Source organism: Sporothrix brasiliensis, assembly GCF_000820605.1.
Source record: "Sporothrix brasiliensis 5110 chromosome Unknown Cont17, whole genome shotgun sequence".
In the NCBI taxonomy this organism is placed as follows: Eukaryota; Fungi; Ascomycota; class Sordariomycetes; order Ophiostomatales; family Ophiostomataceae; genus Sporothrix; species Sporothrix brasiliensis.
This window is the reverse complement of record NW_024467136.1, coordinates 1,097,580-1,122,857: the sequence shown is the minus strand read 5'-3', so window position 1 is coordinate 1,122,857 and position 25,278 is coordinate 1,097,580. Positions and strand designations below refer to the sequence as shown.

The following is a 25,278-nucleotide window of genomic DNA, read 5'->3' as shown; positions in this document are numbered from 1 at the left end:
TTTTTGGTTGTGCTGTGGTCGACCGGTAATTAACCCCCAGCTTGCGCGGGCCCCACCCCTGTCACTGTCCAGCCATTTTGGCAGGGTCTGGCCAGGCTCGCGTCCCTCCAGTGTCCCGCCCCTCCTGTCGCAGAAAGCCCCTGACGAAACGACCTGCGACGCTTCAGGTGGGGCTCACCCACCAATGGGAACGGCCTCCTTCACTTTCGAAGCCAAAAGCAGACGTTTGACCGGCCACGACTTACACTCCCCCTTCACGAATTCGCCTTCTTTCACACATCACGGCCTTCAAACAGCTTCACAAGCCGCTTCACATTGTCGAAATGGCGCCATTACCCACCTATGCGACCGGGTGCGCGCCAATCCTGTTATATGCGCGTCTGTCCCTCTTCTTCGTCTTCTGTAGATTCTGTGGTTTTCCCAAACACTGATGATGGCAATGTGTTTTTCCTCATCCTTTTCATTGCCCTGGTCAAACAATTCTATTACCGTTAGTCATGGCCACGATGCTTTTAAACGGTCTTTGCGTTAGATATGAGTTACGCGTAATTACTGCTTTTACTTCAATTCAACTGCCCGACCAGTATTACGACGTACTTTTACATTGTAAGATACCTGGCCGCTTGTGAGATTGTCCTGTGAATACCGCCAGGCGCTGCTTGCCCCACTAGATAGCCTTTTATCCTAACAAACTTCTTACAAGCTTGAAACCTAGAGCTGTGCAGTCTATCGTCTCTCAAGAAGGCCCGCGGAAATGTATGCTGTTTTGAAAAGACCAGTTTCTTATCTACAATTTCCATTCTTCTCGAAATCGAGGTACCCATGTGCTGAGATGCTGTAACGAGTTACGAACACTCACTTTACAATCCATTAATTTCCTTGCCTACGACCCGCGCACGTATCTTACTCCCATCATATGGAGCCCGTCCTAGCTCCAACTTGGCTGTGTCTGTTTCGTCCTCAGCGTCCGTGACAACAGCTAGCAGTATTGTGGCCGCATTGCTCTTTCCCCCTTTTCATGAGTGTGTGTGTTTCTTTGACAGCACTTTCCTGTTCTCGATCCTTTTCTCTAACTTTGCGTTAATTCGTTCCACTCGGTCCCTCCTTCCGTCCCCGGCCCTTCTTTACAGGCCTTCAATTCTCTTCCTGGCGCCAAAATATATGCAAGAGCCCCTGGAAACTAAACACCACTCTGCTATCCTTTGGTAGCGTTCGCTCCTTCTCTGCAGCCTTGTGCTTTTGCTTCTCACGATGCATCCATTTCGCGCACACCCCGTCTAATGCCCCTTTTCTTCGTCACTTTGCCTTCACGACAGGGATTCCAAGTGAACAAAAATAGCATCCGACTTCTCCTGTTTGGCATATTCCAAGGCTGCTGTCTGACTGTTTGTTTACTCACTGGTGTACAAGCCGGCTCTCTTATCACTTTTTCGGTCTTTCTCCTGCTTTAAATATCACTTTTTTCATACATTTTTTTTTACTTCCATGCAGCCAACTATTCGTCTCAGGTCCCTACAGTGCAACGGTACGCCCGTCTTAGTGCAATCCATTTCTTGTACCACGGCATCGAACGCCCTGTCGGGGCTTAAGACAGGATATCCACTTCCAAAGCACCACAACCCCAGTCGCAAAACCACAAAACTGCAAAGCCAAAACAACAATACGGAGTATCGTACGACATAGAAACAGCGACGTATTCCTTGTCGTGTGGCCCTTGTCACTCTGATAGCCACGGTCAAGGCTGTGGCCAGGCTCAGGCAAATTCATCTCGCATGTCTTCACACAGACACCCAATCCCAGTCCCCAATCACAACAGCCGCCGGGTGCAAGCATTGTCTCGAGGTATGATCTACGACATACAACAAAAATCACCTTATGTTTCTGAAGCACCAAACGCTTGGCACTCCTCATAACACTCCCTCGATCTCCCCTACCCACCCATTCTCTTCTTTCCTTCCCGTCTTCTTTCCCTTCCTTTTCTTTCCTTGCCACCTGTTGTCTTGCCTTCTTGTTCCTCCTCTCCTTTCTTTCTGCACGCATCCACACCGAAGCCAGTCTTTTCTCATTCCTTCCCCTCTTTCGTTGCTTTCTTTCCCTTTTCTTCCCTTTTTCCATTCTTTCCTTTTATCATCATCGCCATTTCCGATTTCTGTCTGCGTTGGTCTCTGTCCTCCCTTCATCTTCGAGGGCGAGAGACTGTTGTTCGACGCATCGTTTGCTGCCTACCGCTGACATCTGACTTTCTCCTCGGCGGCTCCTTCTCTTCCTCGCAGGCTCGAAATTCGTTCATTTTTAATCGATCGATTGTACATTCACTTCCGCAGGCCGATTACGCTCCTTTTTCTGAATAGTCGATCTTCTTCAGCAGGCTCTGAACAACTTTTATTCTTCGTCTTCTTCATTCTCACGACAATACTCGATACGCTCACATCGACACTGCAAACGAATAACTCGAACGGACTCCCCGAGCGGAACCTAACTGTCGTGGACTACTTGGGGTTTTACCAGGAAGGGGACGCTCTGCTCAGAAGGACAGCCGTCAAGTTTCACCTGACGAGAACCCGACGAATCTCAACCGGCGACAATGTCGGGCTACAACGATTACGACGGTGGCTACCGGGAGAAGCAGTCAGAGCGGTCACGATGGACGCCATTAACACGGATGCTTCTTTCGGGTGAGATGACCCAGGAGAAGCAGAAGGAACTGACGAACCGCGAAAAGTTTGACCGTTGGATGATCAACGAAGGCTACCGTCGATTGTACGTCTCCTGCGCTGTGGTTTCTGTCATTCTTTTGATTTCGATTTTTTTTTTTTTTTTCGCGGAAACGATGCTCATGTGAAAAATACTAACTGAACCACATCTAGCTTCGTGTTTGTCTTCATGCTGCTTCACGGCATGGTGTTCGCCTTTGGTTTTATCAACTATGCACGGAAAGACAGCTTGCAAAACGCCCGCGATGTCTTCGGTCCGACATATATGATTGCTCGTGCTGCCGCCCTCGTTCTGCATTTCGACGTGGCCCTGATCTTGTTCCCCGTCTGCCGCACTTTCATCTCGCTTGCCCGCCAAACGCCTCTGAATGGCATCATCCAATTCGACAAGAACATCACGTTCCACATCACGACAGCGTGGTCCATCGTCTTCTTTTCCTGGGTCCACACGATTGCTCACTGGAACAACTTCGCTCAGATTTCTGCCAAGAACAACCTTGGTTTCTATGGATTTCTGCTCGCCAACTTTACATCTGGCCCTGGCTGGACTGGATACACGATGCTGACCGCGCTCATGGGTATGGTTCTTACATCAGTTGAGAAGCCGCGTCGTGCCAACTACGAGCGTTTCTGGTACACGCACCACATGTTCGTCATCTTCTTCTTCTTTTGGTCGATCCACGGTGCGTTCTGCATGATTCAGCCCGATGTCGCGCCTTTCTGTGTCTCAATCGGCACTCAGGCAGTCGGAGTATTCTGGCAATACTGGATGTACGGCGGCTTCATCTACCTGGCAGAGCGTGTTGCGCGTGAGCTTCGGGGCCGTCACAAGACATACATTTCCAAGGTCATTCAGCACCCCAGCAACGTGTGTGAGATTCAGATCAAGAAGGAGCACACAAAGACCCGTGCGGGCCAGTACATCTTCTTCAGCTGCCCGGCTGTATCGATCTGGCAGTACCACCCGTTCACGCTGACCAGCGCGCCGGAGGAGGACTACATTTCCATCCACATGCGTGTTGTCGGTGACTTCACACGCGAGGTGGCCAAGGCTCTGGGCTGCGAGTTCGACCGCAAGGACAAGGATGCGTCCAAGGTGGTCGGTGTCAACGGCGATAACAACGACGTCGACCCGGCGCTGCGGCGCGTCCTTCCGCGTGTCTATGTTGATGGACCCTTTGGCTCGACATCCGAGGATGTGTTCAAGTACGAGGTGTCGGTGCTGGTCGGTGCCGGTATTGGCGTCACGCCGTTTGCATCGATTCTCAAGTCGATCTGGTACCGGATGAACTACCCCCAGTCCAAGACCCGCCTGTCCAAGGTGTACTTTGTTTGGATTTGCCGTGACTTTGGCTCGTTTGAGTGGTTCCGGTCGCTGCTGCTGGCCATTGAGGCGCAGGATGTGGACAACCGAATTGAGATCCACACGTACCTAACGGCCAAGATCAAGATTGACGATGCCACGAATATCATGATCAACGATGCCAACGCAGACAAGGACGCCATCACGGGTCTGCGCGCGCCGACCAATTTCGGCCGTCCTAACTGGGACATGATCTTCCGGGGCATTCGCAAGCTGCACACGCCTGCCGAGGCCGGTGTGTTCTTCTGCGGTCCCAAGGGGCTCGGCAGCACGCTGCACATTTTCTGCAACAAGTACAGCGAGCCTGGGTACGTCTAATCCGCCTTTTGCAATGTATACTTTCGACCAGCCAGGAAATTTTGCTAACCACTCTTTGTTCATTAGCTTCTCGTTCGTCTGGGGCAAGGAGAATTTCTAGACGATGCAGTTTGGGAGGTTGTCCCTTGCAGCCCAGAGACAGCCTCTCTCTAGTTTCTTTTCTACTGTTCTAGACTTCTTTCCTTGTTCTTCGATTCCCCTTCACGTTCACTCCGCATTCTTTCCTTCATATCTTCTGTCTATAGTGCGTCATCTAGTCTTTTTTCCTTCTTCATCAGCGCGCCGGGCGCAAAGACGTCGTTTTTAAAAACTTTGTTTGTGCTCCAGCCTTTGTTCATAGTCGTTTTTTACTGTCTATTTCTCACGTTTCTTCAATTCTTATACATATACATTCGGAGCAGGGAGCGGAGGGATCTTGTTGGCAGCCAGTGGAGGACGAAGAAGACGGTCCAGGACGCATGAGGCAAGCCAAGCGATCAAGGGAAAGCCACCTGGCCCAGTGTCGTCGGTCCGAGATTGTGAAGAGAAGGACAATTCACTTTGGTCTTGGATAGTTGGCGAGAACGGCCGGCGTGCTACATTGCACTCTGCCACCCACACCAAGCAAAGTTAACTACTCTGGAAAAAATAAAAATGCATAAAGATTTTAATTCACGGCAGTCCCAAAGAGTGTCTTGCGCTTCCCGTACGACAGTCAACAGTCTCGATTGTTTGGCGTTTTGCCTCAGAACCGGCCCCTTGGCCTTAATGATAAGGCGCTGCTTTCCGGCGGTAAAGATTCTGGTTTCGAGTTCCAGGGCGGTCCATTTTTGCTATCTTTGTCGCATCGACTTTCGATTCTATTTTGTGAATGGCCCTTTTTTATGTTCGTCTTTCAATTGCTGTTGAAATAACCTGGGCGATTTTGAGATACATTTTTGGGGGGGCCACCTTTGGACTACAGAGTAGATCAGTAGACTTCCCGCTGATCTACGCCTGACGATTGGCCCCCGCGTTTGTCAAATTAGCGACCTTTAGAACTGCAAACATTAACTGTCTTGTGGCCTCTGATCGAGCAGTCAAATGAAGTCCGACACTAGGCCTGAAAACCTGCCTCGCTTTAAATCGGCCATTCCCACATTTGCGGTTAACACAGCACATTACATGCACATACCGCCATGTCTGCCGATTTTTGGGCCGGCTACATCAGTGGCGCGGCTGGTATCCTAATCGGCAACCCGCTCGACCTCGTCAAGGTCCGTCTTCAGGCGGGGGGGGATGCCCGGCTCGGTCCATTTGGGGGTTCAGGTGCTGCCGGTCCCCGTGCCGCCAGCTCAGGTGCAGCACGCCCCTCCTTCTTCCAGCGCACGGCTGCGCTTGCCACCGGTGCCGCAGCGCCCGTCCTCGGCTATGGCGCCCTCAATGCGCTGCTCTTCGTGTCCTACCGGCAGGCCGAGACCTTTTTGATAGGCACACCTTTGTCGCCGTCTGGAGAACTGCCCGCATCGCCTCCGCCGCAAACGAGTGCCGCCACGACGTGGGTCGCCGGTGCCGCTGCTGGCCTGGCCACATGGATCGTCAGCGCGCCCACCGAGCTGATCAAGTGTCGCGCACAGTTGGCACTGGCTGGCCCCGTCCCGTCGGCATCATCGTCGCCTTCCGCCAGCCAGACACCCGGCCAGGTCCAGGCAGCACCTTCCAAGTCTTCCTCGTCGTGGTCCATCGCCCGCCAGGTGTGGCACGCCGAGGGCCTGCGCGGGTTTTTTCTCGGCGGCTCCGTCACGGCCCTGCGCGACAGCATCGGCTACGGCTTCTACTTTTGGTCGTACCTGCTGGCCACGGATGCATGGCGGCGGTACGAGCAGGGCGGGCGCGATGTCGACGTGTCTGCCTCGACGACCCCCTCCGCTGCTGCGACGTTAATGTGTGGCGGCTTGGCAGGTGTCGTCACCTGGGCCAGCGTCTTCCCGCTGGATGTGATCAAGACGCGCGTACAAGCCCAGGCGCTGCTGCCCGTGGCGGCAGCATCTCCAAATACTATTGCTACTTCTACTACACCTCTCCTCGGCTCGTCTTCCACAGCATCCCGTCAGCCCCGCCGACTGTCGACGCTTGAAATCACCCGGATCGCCTACCGTGAGGGCGGCACGTCTGTCTTCTTCAGGGGCCTCGGCGTCTGCAGTGCGCGCGCGTTTGTCGTCAACGCTGTCCAGTGGGCTGTTTACGAATGGATCATGCGGGAGCTGGGCGCCAAAGTACATTGATGAAGTAAATGGGACAGAGATATGAAAAGTCTCTGGATTTCGACTGTACAGGGCGGATCGATATAAGGTATATAAAGGCTGGCCGTTAGATAAGAAATCGTGATGAAATAGAATATAGACTTGTAGATTTGTTTTACATTTTTTGCAAAAAAATAAATCTTTTTGTCTAGATATGATGGAGATCTGAGGATACTTGACTTGTACTTAACATGTTGATCACAAAGTGTTTGAAAGGTCTCAAAGTGGACGAGAACTATTTGAATTAAAAAAAAAATATATGAAGAATATCTACAGCTACAAAAACAATATCAATAAAACCGTTAATAAAAAATTCAAAAGAAAAAAGTATACAGAAATATCGAAGAACTAAAAGCAAAAAAAGAAACAGAATTATCGAAGCTCTCTCGCCGGGAATTGAACCCGGGTCCCGGGCGTGACAAGCCCGTATACTGACCACTATACTACAAGAGATGTTTGCATTCTGATTTGCTGATGACTGATCGACCAAAGTTCGGAATTAAGAGGGAAGGTACCACAGCGGCATTGTATTGCAAAAGTGAAAGGGCAAAACGTCCAAAAAAAAATCAAAAATCACGAACAAACTGGAATCATTTAATTATCAGATCACCATGTGACCGTAAATTCGGCGACATTGAGAGGCATCCACGGACACGCTACAGGCGTTTCTGGAATTGATGCTAATCTCACCGCTTTTGGGGCTTGACCAAGCATAGACTGTCCGCAGACAACTCCTCTCTCTGCCCATCAAAAGGATCGCCACACTTTCAATGTCAACGTCTGTTGTTGCGGCTCGGCCGCCCGCGCAGCCTACGGCCATCCTGCGCGGCCACCGCGCCCAGGTCCATGCAGCTGTCTTCATGCGGCTGGACCGCACGGCCGCGGCCGGAGCGACGATGACGGCCGACACGCGTCTCGTTACTGGGGACAGCGACGGCTACGTCGCCCTCTGGGACCTGGCCATTGTACGCACCCGCGGCGTGTGGCGTGCCCACAACAACAGCATCCTGGGCATTGCCGCCTGGGACGATGCAGGGCAGGTCGTGACCCACGGCCGGGACCACCGGCTGGTGGTGTGGCAGGTGGGCGTGGCCGACGAGGCGCGCCTAAGCACGCTGCTTCCGCTGGACCAGGAGGCTTCATCGACGCCGTCTTCGGCAGCGTCGTCGGCATCCCACCCGCAGCCTTGGATGGTGCACGTGCTCGACGTCAACACGATGAACTTTTGCGCGTTTGCCTGGTGTGGTCTGCTGGGCAGCGTGGCGGCTGTGACGGCCGCGACGGCCGCGACGACGCATGCAACGGTAGCAAGCATGCCATCTACCGACAAACAGTTGACACCAACATCGACACCACCGACCGAGCGGCTGGTGGCCGTGCCCAACACGCTCACCCTCGAAGCAGCCGACATATACCACCTTCCGTCGCAGCGGCGTATCAACACAGTCCGCCTGGGCACCAAGGAGGGCATGATCATGGCCCTGGCACTGTTTTATGCGCCGGTCACAGACACAGAAGCGACAGACGACAGCCAGCCAACACTGGTGCTCATTGCAGCCTTTGAAAACGGCGTGGCTGTGGCCGCCTTGCTCCGCCAAGGCGCCGACGGACCGGCCGACATTGTCTACCGCGCACAGCCGCACAGCCAGCCGATCTTGTCGCTGGACGTCGCACCCGACCGTTCTTATTTTCTGACATCGGCCGCGGATGCCGTGGTCGCAAAGCATCCGATCCGTGTACCGGCAACGCCAAAAAAGGCCGCTGCTGTCCCAGCCTCTACATTGCCAAGTGCATCTCCTGCATCGCCACCGGCACCTCCAACATCGGCCGGCAAGCCTGTGTCTCTGCTCTCGGCCGCTCTCTCCAAGGCGGCAGCGGTAGCGTCGCCCTCCTCGGTTTCCAATGCAACGCCCACCAGAGGAGCAGCGACGCCCTTGGCACCCGTCGAAGTCGAGACACAACCTCTCGCAGTGATCAACACAAAACACGCAGGCCAGCAGGGCCTGCGCATCCGCGACGATGGCCGCCTGTTTGCCACAGCTGGCTGGGACGCCAGAGTGCGTGTGTATACGGCACAGACGATGAAGGAGGTTGCTGTGCTCAAGTGGCATCAGACGGGGTGCTTTGCCGTGGCATTTGCGCCGGTTGTCGTGGCGGACACCCAGAGAGAAGGTGAAGATGAAGGCAAAAGCAAAGGAGAAGACGAAAAGGCTTTGGCGCCGACCGGCAGTTCAACAGCCCTGGCTTCACAAAGCAGTCGACGAGACGCCAGTGTCAAGGCACGCCGTCTGCGCCAAGCCGTCACGGCGCACTGGCTGGCCGTCGGCAGCAAAGACGGCAAAGTCAGTCTGTGGGACATATTCTAGTTTAGGCAGTTGAGTATAACAATAGACAAAAAAGTACATGTTCATTGGTCTGCGTCTATCTGAATAATGCAAGCGGCACTCTGGCCGCAGGGAGGGGGTATCATAATGCGTGTCCTGTCGCCCGTTCTTCCGTTTCTCCCCAACGCTTCACCACCATTCCAATGCTCATCACAGCTCTTTGTAAAAATGCTGCTTGAACTTGCGGCCGGCCCGGTCGGCTGCCCGGTGCATAAACTGCGAGCCGAGGATTTCGATGACCAGTGTGGGGGTGTGGGCAGCTGGCGCAGGTGCTGCTGTTGCAGGTTCTGTACTGCCGTCCACCGCCTTGCCCCCGCCGTCCTCCTCTTCGATCGGAATCTCGACCCGGAAAAAGGATCCGTCCTTGGGCACCATCTTGACCTCGTTGGCCGCCGTCACAATCTCAAACACGAACCGCGTGTCCCGCAACACAATGCCTCGCGTGCCCACCCGGCCCACGCATGCACTCCGTGTCACTTCCACCAGTGCTCCGTGGAAATCGGCCGCCGTCAGCTTGGCCGCCGCGCTTGCACCGCCCGTCCGAAGCTCCTGCGGGCTCAGCACCTCGCGGATGTAGCCCAACCACAGCCGGTGGAGGGGAACAAAGGTGCTGTACAGCACCTTTTGTGCTTTCCTCTTCCCCTTCCCCACCCCCTTGCCTTCTTTGCCTTCCCTGGCCTCGATTTCTCTCCTCTGCCGCGACGACAGCGGCTTTGGTTTTAGTGTCTTGGCCCGGTTCTGCCGCTGTTCTTGCTTGATCCGACGGTTCCGCCGGCGGGCATCGCGGCCGTTGTGGCCCGACGCACCCGCTGCAGCGAGCTCGGCGGCAGTGTTGGCGGCGGCGGCGGCGGCAAGGGAAGCGGCTGCTGCCGATGTCGTTGTAGCGGCAGAGCCGCCGTTGGCTGCGCGCTCTGCACGCTCTTCGCGGCCGGGCGAGGCTGGTCGTAGAAACTGTTCGCGGTGCTGAATCTTTTCGGTGAAAATCTGGTTGGCTGTGTCCGGTGAGTGCGCGCGCTCAAGCAGCCGGTGCAGAGCACCTCGTGTAGGTGTCGCCATGGTATGGGAGAGGTCGAGATATAAGAGGGTGTCGCTTGTCAAGGGGGCGGGAGTGTTTGCGAATTTGTGAAGTGTTGTAGATTACGACGAGGCTGCGCTTGTCATCGGATGTGCGTTGGCCGTCGTTAAGGTTTGCAACAATTTAGTGGGGACTGGCTCACCTTACTGAGCCTGCACGTATTTTCTGCGCTGAAGGATTGGCCCGCTGCAGTCAGTGTCATTGACAGCGCTAAAACAAGTGCGCAGCATCACACTCAAAGTGCTGACGTCGTAGTGCATGTCGAACCACATGCAAATTTTCGTACGCAAAATATTCCAGCTAGTATTCAATTGGACCTTGCACATTGCAAACACATGCTGCAATCCAGTCGTGCAGTTCCAGCCTCGCCAACACACGCACTCCTCTGTTGGTCCCGGGACTTTTCTTGCATTGGTACTTTGCGCTACTGGGAAAGCCTGGCAGAGCGAAGCCGAGTCACCTGAAAGCCGCCCAGCTATTGGGCACTAGGCCTCGGTAGTAGCGCACCGCCTTCTCGATCCCTCCTTCCGCTTTCCCCTTGTTGCTCGCTGCTCTTTCCTCGATTGGCCTTGTTAGCTCTTTCCTCCACCGCACCGGCTAACGCACTCCACATGACCTCCCACATCTCCTCCACGCCCACCTCCATTGTTGTGTCTTCCTCTCTCCACATGCCCGCGATACTCCTGATTTGCCTTCTTGATTCCGCTACCGACAAAGCAGATTCTTGCGGGCCGCATGGATTCTTCTCCGCACCTTTGCGTCCTGCACTTTAACAACCAGGCATTGTCAATGTGATGGTTGTTCCAAGACGGTAGTCCTTTCTTTTGTCCTCCTTTCGTCTCTCCTGTCACCCCATCTCTCGTTTCCTCTTCTCATCCCTTTGGTCGTCACATTACCTCGCTGTAGGCCTTCTCCTCTCGTCGCCTTTCTACAATTTCTTCTGTTCATACGTCTTCTCGCTCCTCTACACGCCGTAGTCGTTGCCTCGGCATCATCACCATGTCCGAACCCGACGACAATCCCTCGCGCAACGAGGCGCCGGACATCAAGATCCTGGGCGACAAAATCTCCTTTCAGCCCAGCGGCGTCGAACTGCCCACCCGCACCGCCCTCGACAAGGACGACACCCGCGAGGAGGCCCTTATGAAGCCCATGCACAGCTTCCGCGCCGAACCCCTGCAGTTCCTGCGCCAGGTGTCGCTCTACGTCTCGGGCACCGGCTGGCGCGCCTACGACAATGTCATCGGCCAGCCCATTTTCTACTCGGGCTTCTCCGAGAACATGAAGACGGCCGTGCTGTCCGCCCCGCTGCTGCGCCGCCGCATCGCCGAAATGGCTGAGCTCGAGGTCGCCCGCGAAGAACGCGCCGGATGGCTGCCTGCTCCCGATGCGCCCGACTACAGCCAGAAACGCACGCGCCGCCGCGTCCAGATCGCCTCGTGGCTCGCCGACCTCGCCGAGCAGTGGACCGACAGGATGATCTGCAAGTTTGAGAGCAAGACCTTTATCCGCGGCGCCTACTACCTTGTCACGCAGCTCCTCACGCGCGCCTACCACCAGGGCATCCACGTCGCCAGCGAGGACGTTGTTATGCTGCGCAAGGTCGCCGAGCGCGCCCAGCACGCCAAGCAGAGCATTGTCTTTTTGCCCTGCCACCGCTCACACGTGGACTACGTCGGCCTGCAGCTGATTTGCTACCGCCTCGGCATTGCGATGCCCGTTGTCGTGGCCGGCGACAACCTCAACTTCCCGCTGGTCGGCAGCTTTCTGCAGCACGCCGGCGCCATGTACATTCGCCGCTCCTTTGGCGACGACATGCTGTACACGACGCTCGTGCAGACGTACGTTGACACGATGCTGCAGGGCGGCTTCAACCTCGAGTGCTTCATCGAAGGCGGTCGCTCGCGCACCGGCAAGCTCCTGTCGCCCAAGTTTGGTATTTTGGGCTTCATTCTGGACAGTCTGCTGTCGGGCCGTGTCGACGATACCATCATCATCCCCGTCAGCACGCAGTACGACAAGGTCATTGAGACCGAGGGCTATGTCACCGAACTTCTGGGCCAACCAAAGAAGGCCGAGAACTTGTCCGATTTCCTGACGGGTGGCTCGTCCGTGCTGTCGCTCAAGCTCGGCCGCGTCGACGTGCGCTTCCACGAACCCTGGAGCCTGCGCAGCTTTATTGACGAGCAGCTCGTCCGCCTCACAGGCCAGCCATCGGCACCACGGCCCACGCCTGCTCAACCACGAGGCGGCCGCCGTTCGTCCCGCACCAAGTCCACGACCAAGTCTGCAACGGGCCCAGGTCTCAAAGAGACAGCTGCATCCGATGCGTCGGCGAGCACACCACCACCCAACCCCTCTGCGCCGCCCTTGGACCCGGCTGTACGGCAAAAGCTGCTGCGCACGCTTGGCTACAAGGTCCTGGCTGACATCAACGACGTGTCTGTTGTGATGCCGACTGCGCTGATCGGAACTGTGCTGCTGACTCTTCGTGGCCGTGGCGTTGGCAAGTCCGAGCTAATCCGCCGCGTCCAGTGGCTGACGACGCGCATCCGCGCCAAAGGTGGCCGCGTCGCCCACTTCCACTCGGCCTCGCTGCCCGACATTATCGACCGCGCTCTGGAGGTCCTCGGCAAGGATCTGGTAGGCGAAATAGGCGGCCTCGCCGAGCCCGTCTACTACGCCGTCGACCGCTTCCAGCTCTCCTTTTACCGCAACATGACCATCCATCTCTTCATCTCCGAGGCCCTCGTCAGCGCCGCCATGTACACGCGTATCAAGCAGGGTGGCGGGCCTTCGAACCAGGACATTCCGTACGAGGCCTTGTACGACCAGGTCATGTTCCTATCGACCCTCTTCCGCGGTGAGTTTATCTTTGCTAGCGAGGGCCTGGAGGCCAATCTGGACCGCACGCTGCGGGGCCTCGAGGCCGACGGCATGCTGCACCTGGAGCGTGAGCCTGCGGCTGCAGACGGCGCGCCGGGCAAGATTGTCAAAGTCGGCTTGTCGGATCTCGAGCGCACCTCGGGCCGAGAGAGCTTTGATTTTTACTGTTTCCTGATCTGGCCCTTCATCGAGGCCAGCTGGCTCGCCGCTGTGTCCCTCATGGGCTTGACACCGCCAGCCAGCGTCACGGACGACGTCTGGATCGACGTGTCCAAAGCGCAAAACTCTGCGCAATTCGTACGTGACCCTATCCCTTGTTTCCCTCACCTGTTCCCTCTCCGTTGATATATACTTTGCACGGACTAACGATCCAGCTCGGCAAAACCCTGTACCACCAGGGCGACCTCTCGTATTTTGAGGCTGTCAACAAGGAGACGCTCAAAAACGCCTACCAGCGCTTCCAGGAAGAAGGCATTATCCGGGTTGTCCGCTCCAAGGACGACCCCAAAGCGTCTCAACCGCGTCTGCAGCTCGACCCGGAATGGCGCACACCGCGGGACCCGGCCAGCGGCGAACTGCGCCCCGAGGGCAGGCTCTGGGCCTTCACAGACAAGATCGCCGCCAGCCGCCGGGAGGGAAAAAACCGGCGCGATGGCGCTACGGTCAGCACGCGCGTGCTGGCACTCGCGGACAATGTCGGCGCCCGCCTCTTTGACGAGGCTGTCAAGGCGGGAAACACAAGTGTCGCCAGTCCCGCTGGCACAAGCAGTACAACCAGCGCGGCCAGCGACAGCGGCAGCGAAAGCGACGGGACCGGCAAGGGCAAAGGCCGGCGGCGGCGGCGGACACTCGACCGACAGACGCCGCCACCAGCGCGGATATGAAAAGATAGTAGAAGAGAGCGTGAACATAGGGAAAGGCGGTGGTCGTCCGGGTGCCACCTGCTCGTGCATCACCATTCGGCTACCGTAGCTCTTGGTACTAGTAATATTTTTGTGTACATATCTCATGGTTGTAAATTATCTGTTTTATATAAGCAAATACAAAATGCTACTGTCCATATGCTCGCTGTATTGTGTGCAAGTTTAAGGTCTGATCCAACGATGGTACCCTCTCACTCCAAACTGACCCTTACTGCTCTTCTGTCGGCTGGATGATGATGTTGTCAATCAGCCGCACCAACGGTCCGCCACTGTGGCCGAGGTCCTCGCCGGGCTGTGGATCCTCCACGGGCAACATGCGCACCGCACCACTCAGAATGGCGCCCCGTGTCGGGTCGATGCGCTGGTCGGCGGCCAGCTCTTCCATCGTGTCCGCGTCGGACAGCGACAGGTAGTCAATCTCAAACAGGGCACGCTCGTGGGGCGGCAGCTGCTTCTGCGCTGCCAGCGTCTCGTCGGCTACGCGGTGCGCGGCGGCCAGAATCTGGTCGTGGGTCAGGCGCGGGCCACCGGTGTTGGTGGCGGCGGTGGCCGCCGCCGCCTCGGCCGCCAGCAGCGACCGCCGCAGCACGTTGGCCACGGCCCGCCGCCGCGTACCCAGATACACATTGCGCGAGCTCAGCGCCAGGCCGTCGGGCGGCTCGCGCACCGTGGGCCCCACGACCAGGGTCAGGGGAATGGCAAAGTCGCGCACCATGCGGCGCAGCACGACCGTCTGCTGCACGTCCTTTTGGCCAAAGTAGGCCGTCTCCGGCTGCACGATGTGAAATAGCTTCATGCACACCGTGGCCACGCCGCGGAAGAAGGTCGGGCGGCTCGCGCCCTCGAGGACCGTGCCCACAGGCGTAATGGTGACAAAGCTGCCGGGACCGTTGATCTCCTGGCTGGGGGGCCCGGACGGGTACATTTCGGCCGTCGTGGGCGCGAACACGGCCTCGATCTTTCCTCTGCTGGTGCTGGTGCTGGTGCCTTGCTGAAAGGTCGCCTGAAGACCCGCGAGCGCCCGGCAGTCCGCTTCCCAGGTGCGCGGGTAGCTGCCCAGGTCTTCGTGGACACCAAACTGGGTCGGGTTGACGTAGATGGTCACGACGACAGCGTCGCTGTCGCGGGCGGCTGCGCGGACCAGGTCCAAGTGGCCCTCGTGCAGGGCGCCCATGGTGGGCACGAGACCGACCGAGCGGCCGGCCAGGAGCTGCTGGCGGCGCCAGGCGCGGAGGCCGGCGACGGTGCGGAAGACACGGATGGAGGTGCCGGGGATGGTGTCCTGGCCATCGTCGGCTGGACTTGTCGCCGGTGCTGGCGCTGGCGGGGCTGCAGCCGCTGTGCTATGGGTGGGAGTGGCGTGGAACCTGCGAGTGGCTTTTCCCGCTGTACCCGCTATTGTCGCCGCGTTTTGTATCCTGGTAGGCGTCGTTGTCAGGCCCCACGTGCCGCTTTTCCGGGTTGCCATACCACGTCCCACGACGGAAACTGCCATCCCGTCAACGATCGGTGGTGCGCTTCTCGTGGCGGCCCTCGCTGCCGTGGTCACGCCGCTGCGGAACATGGCTGAACACCTTTCTGACTTGTGGCCAAAATGATAGTAATAATAAAAACAATAAAATTAATTATAATGGAAGAGTGTGTGTCGGTATCGTCTGCGTGTGTTATTCAAGGCCACAGCTACCTCAAGGGGCTTGTTTGGTGTCACCCTTTTTTATCTTTTCACGGTCTGTTGAAACCTGCTCGACAGCTCAATTAAAGTTGTGAGAAGAAAAAAGAGCAAAGGTACTGCCGAGGCACAAAAAAAATGTAAATGGGAGGGAGAGGGGCACATCCGAGGATAAAATTTTCAGCCAGAAATGAAGCCGAAAATTGAACATTCTGAATCTTACAGCGTAGATGTAGGACGTCTTCGACAGAGGTACTTGCCGATTGCGGACTAGTGCATGAGGCTTAGTCAGTAAACTAAGTGTCACGTGTATGCTAGAGGACAATTTTGGGCTGGGGCGCTCTATTCCCCAGACTACATTACCCTAAGACGGCACCAAAGGCACGGAACGGTCCACATACAAACGTCTACGAACGTCGTACGACATACAAGGGCATGGGCACCTGTTGTCAGACGGGAACGACGACGACAAGATTAGGGATGACTGAAATAAAACGTCGGCTATACACAGACCGCGAGGATTGAGGGAAAGATAAAATAAAAGACGTATTTGGAGTCAGTTTTTGTTTACCCTTCTTCCTGGCCAATCTATTTGGGCCCTTGCAATCGACATCCTCCAGTGGTGTGCATATGGTCTCCACCCAGCCACTTACGCAATTGTCTTTAGGGACAGGAGAATATGACAACAGGGTGATGGAAATAATAGGCAGTGGGAAAATGAAATAGATTATGCTGGACCTCAGGCGTCATGTGGCACCAAAATGGTAGGTCAGAAAGGATGGCACAAAAGGCACACATTGTGCCTGCAGGGGGGCACATTTCGCGTCCACAAGGTAGGCACATATGGCACAAATTGTGCAAAAATGTACGGAAAAGAGAACTCAACATGAAATAGGATTCAAGCTCCCAACTCGAATAGTATCGCTTTGTACGGAAATTCACCTATGAAGAGAGTACGGATAGTAGGGAACAAGGCGGCGCATTGGTCGTCCAGTTTTGCACTTTTCACGTTTCGCAGTTAAGCTGGTATGCTGCGTGAGAGGGACCGCGGCTAGGAAATCTACAATCCATCCCTTGTAACTATGTGGCTTATAAAACCGTGCGCTGACTTCTTGCGGCCAAAACCATAAAACACTATCCATATTATCAGTATGCCGACCAGGGCGCACCTCAACAACGGTGCATGTCTCCAACTACCACCCACCATGCCTTGCCTACATGCTCAGTGTTGATCCCAAGACGCAAGCGAGGAAGAGATGCTGCAAGTCAGATTTTGCAAACAGCTTTATAAAGGCCGCTGGTCCCTTCCATTTAAAAGACTGATCCTTTTTATTTTTTATTCTTCTGCCATCTTCTGGATCATCTTCACTAGCTTCAACGTTTATCCCCCACATCGCCAACTCTCTATCTTAAGCCCTATTCTCATACCGTTTATTTTTAAATTACTGGCCGTTCCTAGCGGCCTTGCTTCCTCGACAATATGAAGCGGGTCGAAATCTGTTCTCCCACTATGATGCCTGTGGATTCCGGAAACATTGATGCCTTGGTTCTGAATGCCGGCGGCTGGACCAGTGGTTCTCTCTGCTTGGTACCTGTTCGTGCCACTCCTGTTCTAAATCTTTGACTGATTTTTTATTGCCCAAGTTTCCTTCCATACCCCCATTTCTGTTTAATCGGCATGTTCTAACTTGTTGCTTTGGACTTTAAGGAAAACCTGTTTCAGTGCATCCATCGCCCTCCGAGGATGCCAGACGAGATTGCGGCGGATGCTCGCGCCACAACGGCTTTGATCGAGGATATGAGGAAGCAGGAAGAGGGGAAAGGCGGACGGAAATGCAAGGGTGGTTAGGGGTAGCGGTATACGCGGAAACTCTTGGCCGTTTGGCTGTTGGTTCAGCTTCACCGCCAGGCGTCAGCGACGAATTATGTCGAGCTTCGGCAAATCCACTTTTCTATATTTCATAGTAGTTCCCTTTTCAGCTATAGCTTCCCAGTCTGTCGGGTCAGTGCTGCATGGCGTGGTGTGGCACGGCAATTGGGCTTACGACCCCTCAACTGTGCAAATACATTGACAAACTCCCCATTGTCTTATCGTGCTTTGATTTCCTGTATTCCATATTCTCGCCATAAAAAAAGGCCGCCTAGAGCTTCAACATGACAGGTAGAAACCCCAGTAGGTACAGAATTTAGATACAAGTCCCGTCAACGACTTGCGGTTTTATCGGCTGGGGACAATTGTGAGTATTTGACAGGATCGGGCCGTCCACCCCTCTTGAACTTGGGTCACGACCCAGTGGTCTGGTACCCCCTGCTCTTATTTTCAAATTCCCGGTCACGGTGGAACCCTTGAGTCCTTTTTTCGACGAATCCGTTGCATTGCTTCCAATCCCCCCACTTTGCCAGGGTCATCGAGGCTTCCTTCGAGGCCAGTCACTGCAGGAGGAACATATTCTGGCCATTATCCCTGCCTTAGCCCCGCATCGCATTGTGATTGTGATGAAATCTTCTGCCTAAGGAAGTCCAAAAAGGGACTTTACATTTGTTGTATGCCTTCTCCTCACGCTTGATTCTCCTTCAATGTGCCAGAGGGGGTGCGTTGTACTTTGTTCTTCGATTGGGGAAGACAGGCAGGAGAAATCATTTGATTCAACCGTTCATACACAAGCCAAAGTCAAGACATAACCTACTATTATTAACTGGGAACATACGACTACTATGCTGCATGGGAAGAAACAGAAACGTTTGCACCCCAAAAGAAGAGGCAGCCCCTCCAACTATCTCACTTGGATAGTTTTGGGAACGGCTGGTGGTGGGTTGGCCGCCGGCTCCAATGAGACACCATTCCTGCGGGAAAGCCTAACACAGCAGCAGTTGTAAACAGTGACTACACAGCACGTCTCGTCAGCTCCCAGGTTCTCGTATTTATGAACGTTCAAACCCCGAGGCACTTTCATGCACAACGTGAAGAAATGACAAAGACGATTCCAAAATACGCGATCGGCCCGTTATTACATATTCTACGACGCCTTTTGCTATTGTCCTTTCATTCACGTCACATTACATAGTATTATTAGACCTTGATTTTTGGTACACGCGAAGGTGTAAGGTATATATTGGTAGAGTTGAGTTGGTTCTAAGTTGTGTGGCAGTTGAAAACGCCGTTCCAAGCCGTTCGGGGGTAGGAGGTCTTTGGTGTCCTCCCCCTTTGTAATATACTAAAATATTACCCCTTTTTTGCGCCGTAAAAATCAAAAGCAAACCAAATGTGGGTAATAGTACAGAATAAAAAACCGTACGCCGAGAAAACCAACAGCAAAGATAAACGCCGCAGATAAAACTGCCCTTCCGTAAATCCGTGCCGGGTTCATGATTGAAGTAAGATAAAGGGGGGCAATGTTAGAAGAGAATCATGAAAAGAGAAATGGGGGAAGAAAGGTGACCCCCAAATTCATCACGCAATCAAAAAAAGGAAGAAAAGAGCAAGCCGGTGCCCAAAAAAATAAGAAATGAGAAGAGAGCCAAGAACCGAAGTGTGGCTCAAAAATAAAACAATATTGTTTTGAACGCTCCGGCTGTTGCCCTTTTTCCCTGCGTTCCGTGCCCGGCCCGAAAGAACGCCGCATGAAATCAACGCTGTGCGACAAAAGACAAATAGAAACGATAAATCAAAATGAAAGATGGTAAGAAAATTATGCGGCGACCGGCGCAGCGACGGTAGCGGCGGCCTCGTCGGCATGACCGGCACCGCCACCAAGGAGCTCAAGCACCTTGTTGACGACAGCGCTCGGGTAGCCGCGATGGAGCATCTCCGAAACGACACCCTGGGCCTTGTCGCGCTCCTCAACAGCGAGGAATGCGCGGGTCATGGCCTCGTAGGTGCTCGGTTCGCGACGCTCGCGACCAACAGACGAGTAGATCGAGACGGCCTTTGCGATGTCCTTCTCAGCAGCCCAGCCGTGGATCAGGGTGTTGGCAATATAGGGCGTGATGTCAATGCGGCGCTCACGCATCATGGCCAGGATGGGCTCCGTATCGGCAACCTGGTGGTTCGCCACCATGGCCTCGAACAAGGCCTGGAACAGACAGGCATTGGCCGAAACCGACTTGTCCTTCATAACCGAGTCGAAGATGCGGCGGGCGCCTTCCATGTCGTGCATATTGCAGCCGCGAGCGTGGATGAGCGATGCATAGTGAACGGCCTCCGGGGTCTGGCCGGCGGCGCGAATGCGGTCTAGGACCGCCTCAGCCGCCGTCATGTTGACGGGCTCGAGGGTGGCGTGAGTGTCGACGAGCAGCTTGTATGTGTGCGAGGTCGGGGCGATGCCACGGGCGAGCATGCGCTCGTAGTAGGCAAGCACCTTGGCCTTGTCACGCTTGGTCGTCAGGAAGAACTGCATCATGCTGTTGTACGGGGCAGGGCGGGCCTTGTAGTTGGGCATCGCCTCCATCTCATCAAACAGTTCCTCGGCAAACTTGTCGTCCGACACACGGCACAGAGCGTTGACAATCGTTCCGTAAGTGACCGACGTGGGCTTAATGGACAGGGCGCGCATCTCTGCAAAGTAGAACAGACAGTCGTCGATGCGACGCGCCTTGCCGAGCTTGCCAATCAGAGCGTTGTAAAGGAACGAGCTGGGCTCGACACCCTCGGCCTTGGCGCGGTGGAAGATCTTGACCGCCTCGGAAGCCTCATCAAACGTCTTGGTGGACTCCTTGAGCGTGGTGATGTACAGACCGAAGGTATTGGCAGACGGTGCAGAGCCGAAGCTCAGCAGCTCCTGGTGGTACTGCTCGGCCAAGGTACGGTTGCCCACAGACAGGCTGGCGCCAATCATGGCATCCAGGATCGAAGACCAGCCGTAGCGGACGACAGCGTACTGCGGCAAAAGGGGCACATCAGCGCGAGCCATGGCAAGAATGTTATGGCAGAGGTCCATCTTGTTCTCCCGCGACGCGGCCGAGATCAGCTTGGCGTAGGTGATGTACCGAGGGTGGCGGCCAGCACGGCGCATGTTGCGGAACCGGTTGAGCGCCTCGTTCAGCTTGGGACCCTTGCGGCCGTGGGACCCTTCCAGGTCGTCCGAAATCAGGGACGAGCCCTTGTAATCGGTGTTGTGCGCATACGGGTCGAAGTTGCTGGTCTCGTCGAAGCTTGAAACCGTGGGCGTGGACGGGAACGGAGACGAAACAAAGGACGAAGCAGGCGGAACAAACGACGCGGCCGAAGAGGCATCCTCACGGGGATCCGTCACACCACGAGCCTGCATGAAGCGGTTGATGAACGCGACACCTTCCTCAATCTCATCGACGATGGCAGCGTGGGTCCTCGCCTCAGCCGATTGGCGGATGCGGTCGAACATAATATCAGACTCAACCAGGGCCTCGGCAACCTGACCCGAGCCAATCATGGCAACAGCGTACATGGCTGTGGGCTCGATAAAGGACGAAGAGACCTCAACGAGAGGGTTGCGCAGAATGTGCCAGTACTTGGAGGCAGCGGCAACATCACCTGCACGGACGTGTAGAGCCAGCAGAGCGGTCGTAGGTCCGGTCATGCTAGACAGTGCAGACGGGAACGCGTTGGTCAGAGCATCGAAAGCGGCAACAGCCAGGTCCTTGTGGCCGTTGTCGGCAGCGACGGTTGCAATCTTACCCAGAGACTGAGCCTGGGTAGCCTTGTCAACGTTCTGCACCCACTCCAAAGCGGTTGCGTAGTTACCGCGGCTGGTGAAGCCCTGAACGAAGCCATCGTTGATAAGAGCGTCCTTCATGTTGGCGGCGCGAACACCGTACTGTTCATTAATCTTGTCGAAAAACTTCATGGCACCAGGCATCTTATCGCAGGTGATGTATGCGTTGATGACAGCAGCGTAGACCTGCGTGTCGAGACGGTCGAGAAGGCTGGGCTCGCCAGCATCGTTTGCAATAGCCAAGTTGCGATACTCCTCGTAGCACTCGACGGCGCTGATCAGGTCGCCGGCGTTTGCGAACGCAGTGATCATAGCTGGGAAGGTGGCAGCAAAGGGAGCAATCTTATTCGCCTCCATGTGGCCAAAGAGCTGCAGCATGTCGGAGAGGCGACCAGACTGGGCGCAGGCCGAGATCAGCTGGTGATAGGTCTCAGAGGAGTACGCGGCCTTCTGGGCTGCAACGGAGTTCTCAAACAGCTTGATGGCGTAGTCAAGACGGTCCTCCTCCGCAGCGATGGCATGCTCTAGTTCGTGGGACGCAAACATGAACTTGCCAGGCTCGTCCATGCCGCCATAGCGAAGGCGCTTCTCTTCGAGCAACGTCTTCTTAGCAGCTAGCTCGAGCGAGCGCGAAGCAAGCAGGCCGACAAGAATGTTGAAGGTGTCACTATCCGGCAGGACCTTGCGGCGAATCATGTCGGTGTACACATCCAGGGCCTTGGAAATGACCTCCATGCGGTCAATGGGCAAGTGAATAGCAGCCATCAGCAGCGCATTGTAGGCGCTGGCAATGGGCTGAACACCGGCAACCAGCATGGCCTCAAACACAGCCGGAATCTCGGTATAGCGTCCGGACTCGGACAGCGTAGCAAGGTGATCGGCATAGGTCTGCGACTGCTCGTCGACTACAGGCGACACCGAGCGGACAGGCGACCGCGACCGCGACACAGGCACGGAACGAGATTTGGCAACCTCACCGGCGGCAACCGGCGAGGTAGAAGTGACCTTGCCATCTTCCAGGGCCTCAAGGTTCTTCCGTGCCTCAATCTCCTTCTCGAGAGCGGCGTCAATGTGCGCGAGAGCCGCCTCTTCGACCGCAGAGTGACGGTCCGCGAGGACGTCCTCCACAGCAACAGCCTCTACCGCGGAGGCGGTATCCGCAGCGGCTGCAACATCCTGTTCCCCAGCCTGCTCGCTGGCGAGGCCTCCCTCTTCACCAAGCGCAACAGTAAATTCGGCCGACGCTTCCTCAGCAGCCGCGGCATCGACATCAACATCGGCCTCGGCGGCCTTGGCCGACACCTCTTCGTTGTCGAGGACCGATGCGGCAGACGGCTTCCACTCGATGCGGTTCTGGAACTGGAACTGCACCCATTCCTTGTCGGTCTCATCTTGCGCCTGCAGGTCTTGCAGGTGCTCAAAGTAGGCATCTAGGCCGCCATGGTTGAGGCTCAGCTGCTTGTGGTCGGAGCCACTTGTCTGGGTGTGGAAGGCGCTCTGAAGCTGGAGCGCTTGGATGCGTCCGAATCGATTGCAGTTTCGCCGCGCAAACGACGGCCGGTTCTGGGGGTTTAGAACATGGGGGTGTGTGGCGGCGACGACAGACTGGGCGTAGCCGTGTGTGAAAGACTTTGCGAATCCTTGACGGATAAAGGTCTGGTAGAGCGAGGAGTAGATGGTGGGCATTTAGGAGAAGCCAGGTGGCGAGGGGTACTTCGGAGGAGGGTATATGTCAGTACTCGGAAAACGGAATACATGGGCAAGTGGTAAGTCGGTGAGAGGTGGAATTGGGAAAGGAAGTGGTATGGCGATGTTTTGAATTCACAACTTACATGAAGGGAAAGGAGAATGCGCAAATGCAGGTTCATTTGACAGCAATGTAGCCGCCAAACAAACGCGCTTTGAATTAAAAGGGGTGTTTGAATTGGTAGAGAGTTGGAAAGTCGAAAAGCGAAGCAAAACAAGAGGGAGAAAAGGGAGAGAGTCAGAGACAAGATTATAAAAATGAGAGAGGAAAAGCAAAAGCAAAGGTCGGTGACTGGGTCGAGACAGAGAAAATGGGATAGCGGCTTTTTCCCGGGCCCAGCTTGTTATTTTTTTCCGTCTATCTGGGGACAGGAGCGACCCAGCATGGAAAAGAGAAGGCGGGAGAAATTGCAGGAAAAGAAAAATTCCAGTGGTGGGTCCCGGCCGCGTGCCTATGTGATAAATACCGGGGGTGGGTATGTACCAGGGTTGTGCCTTCTCAGGCTAGCAGGACGAGACCTGATGGCGCTGGCTGCCTGCTCCTTCCTTTTCCTGGAAAGAACTCGTGCCACAACACAGTGAAAGCGCGAGAAACGCGTAAAATATGGCAAGCGAAACCAGAGTTGGACGTTGAATTGGAAGGTCAATGGGAGAATACAGAAAGTGCGAGCGAGCGGTTCGAGCAAAGGCACTGGCGCTTTCCTGTCCTTTTTGAAGACCTTGAAGAGTTCGTCAAGGAAGGAGCCACCTAAGCAACAAGACCGGGCCACTTCGTAGCAGGGCTCCAACGATTACGACGTACGAAAAGAGGAGGAGCCGAAGAACGTATCCCGCTCAACGTCCCCATTGAAAAGAGAACCCTAACGAAGCCATGACGCGCCACGACTGCAAATATGTCTGCCTGGGGACATAATGCCGTACAAAGCGCGTCCGAATATGACAGAGTGTGGCCTCCAAACACAATGGACGGAAGGCTCGGGGGCGATGGTGGCAGGATTGGCACCCACAACTTTCAGGCAAGAGCGAAGAGAAACCGGAGCCACCACGCGGCTGGAACCAGGGTTCGAGATTGCTTCTTCGAGAAAGAGCCTAAAACCGTCAAAATCCGGCGCTGCACGTGAGCTCCGCTAGCAAAGGACGGTCTTAGGGCGATCCAGGGGAAACCAAGCCAACTCCTGGCGGTGTGTTGGGTTTTCGCGTTCGCAGGCGAAGGCGAAATATACGAAGTATTAAGGCGTTTCGACAGGCCCGAAGCTGAGATGGAATATCTAAAAGGTGACGTCTAGGTGGCCAAGGCAAAAGTGTGGGTGGCTGTTGCGTTCCTCAGCACTAGCATATCTTAGTCGCAGGAGAAAAGACAACGAAAAGGAGACCGGATCCTTTCGTTGAGGCACGAGCGCCGATTGGACGATCTTGCTTTAGCCTTGTGCAGTCCACTCTTTTTCTGGCAGGCGCCAATGGCACTGCCAGCATTCATGGGAGAAGTCGGAATCATTCCCCACGCTCCCAAGCAAGGAGTATTCTGTACGAAATAGAGGTTGATGAAACGGACGGGAATGCTCCGCGTCTTACGTCCAGCTGAAGCTCGGACTTTCCAAGTCTCTTGCCCGAGCTCCGTCTCCATGGATTCTGAAAGGTCCGATTTGTACTACGCGACAACTTGGTAACATCTGATAACGGACAACTGAAGACCCCGAAGTCGATATTGCGTAGATTTTGTCCACGAAATGTCTTCTTTGATGCCAGAAATCACATTGTCGTCTCTCGCGCGCGAAGCAGGCGAGGGAAAGACACATATAAACGAACAACTTCGAAGCCAAGAGCAGGGCTTTCAAACGACTGGCATGACGATAGGGCTGTCATATACGACGTTGTGATAATTGACTCGTCTTAGCCCATCGGAATATGTATGTCTAATCTCGAAGAGAAATTTCAGGCACTCGATTTTGTATATTCAGTTTTACCTTGTGAATCGTCATATTTTAAATTAACCTTTTTTTCTTGTTGTTGTCTTATTATCATAAAAAAATTAAAAGAAAACATCAGTAACAATAATAAAAAGTAAATCCAACGTGTCTTTCAACCCAGACCAAAAAGTTGTCTAATGTGTACATAGGTACATTCGTAGAGGGTGTTCTTTTTTTTTCTTTTTCGTAGCAACCAAGAATGACATGCTGGCAAACACTCTCGACACCTCGTCCATCTGATAAACCTAGTCCTAGTACCAACCTTGATACAGGTAATTTGAC

General features: G+C 55.0%; 7 protein-coding genes and 1 non-coding gene across 8 annotated transcripts; 4 read left to right on the top strand and 4 right to left on the bottom strand.

Moving 5' to 3' along the window:
* Positions 1-2,584: 2,584 nt before the first annotated feature.
* On the top strand, positions 2,585-4,857 carry SPBR_02432 (NADPH oxidase; the record flags this gene model as incomplete). The annotated part of the gene is made up of 3 exons (XM_040760735.1): positions 2,585-2,760; positions 2,868-4,385; positions 4,797-4,857. The coding sequence occupies 3 exons, from the start codon at positions 2,585-2,587 to the stop codon at positions 4,855-4,857; spliced, it is 1,755 nt and encodes a 584-aa protein (XP_040620324.1).
* A 695-nt stretch (positions 4,858-5,552) lies between these two features.
* SPBR_02989 (solute carrier family 25 (mitochondrial carnitine/acylcarnitine transporter), member 20/29) lies at positions 5,553-6,638 on the top strand (the record flags this gene model as incomplete). The annotated part of the gene is made up of 1 exon (XM_040761292.1): positions 5,553-6,638. One exon carries the CDS (start codon positions 5,553-5,555, stop codon positions 6,636-6,638), a length of 1,086 nt encoding a protein of 361 aa, XP_040620323.1.
* A 399-nt stretch (positions 6,639-7,037) lies between these two features.
* SPBR_09492 lies at positions 7,038-7,109 on the bottom strand. Its single transcript has one exon. It is a non-coding gene; the product is annotated as a tRNA-Asp (tRNA).
* Positions 7,110-7,426: 317 nt separating this feature from the next.
* On the top strand, positions 7,427-9,022 carry SPBR_02708 (WD repeat protein; the record flags this gene model as incomplete). Its single annotated transcript, XM_040761011.1, has 1 exon — positions 7,427-9,022. The coding sequence occupies one exon, from the start codon at positions 7,427-7,429 to the stop codon at positions 9,020-9,022; it is 1,596 nt and encodes a 531-aa protein (XP_040620322.1).
* A 168-nt stretch (positions 9,023-9,190) lies between these two features.
* Positions 9,191-10,096, bottom strand: SPBR_03112 (ribonuclease p complex subunit; the record flags this gene model as incomplete). The annotated part of the gene is made up of 1 exon (XM_040761415.1): positions 9,191-10,096. The coding sequence occupies one exon, from the start codon at positions 10,094-10,096 to the stop codon at positions 9,191-9,193; it is 906 nt and encodes a 301-aa protein (XP_040620321.1).
* Positions 10,097-11,114: 1,018 nt separating this feature from the next.
* On the top strand, positions 11,115-13,885 carry SPBR_02324 (uncharacterized protein; the record flags this gene model as incomplete). Its single annotated transcript, XM_040760627.1, has 2 exons — positions 11,115-13,298; positions 13,376-13,885. 2 exons carry the CDS (start codon positions 11,115-11,117, stop codon positions 13,883-13,885), a joined length of 2,694 nt encoding a protein of 897 aa, XP_040620320.1.
* Positions 13,886-14,132: 247 nt separating this feature from the next.
* Positions 14,133-15,488, bottom strand: SPBR_02827 (pantoate--beta-alanine ligase; the record flags this gene model as incomplete). Its single annotated transcript, XM_040761130.1, has 1 exon — positions 14,133-15,488. The coding sequence occupies one exon, from the start codon at positions 15,486-15,488 to the stop codon at positions 14,133-14,135; it is 1,356 nt and encodes a 451-aa protein (XP_040620319.1).
* Positions 15,489-19,282: 3,794 nt separating this feature from the next.
* SPBR_02218 (pentatricopeptide repeat protein) lies at positions 19,283-22,969 on the bottom strand (the record flags this gene model as incomplete). The annotated part of the gene is made up of 1 exon (XM_040760521.1): positions 19,283-22,969. The coding sequence occupies one exon, from the start codon at positions 22,967-22,969 to the stop codon at positions 19,283-19,285; it is 3,687 nt and encodes a 1,228-aa protein (XP_040620318.1).
* Positions 22,970-25,278: the final 2,309 nt, after the last annotated feature.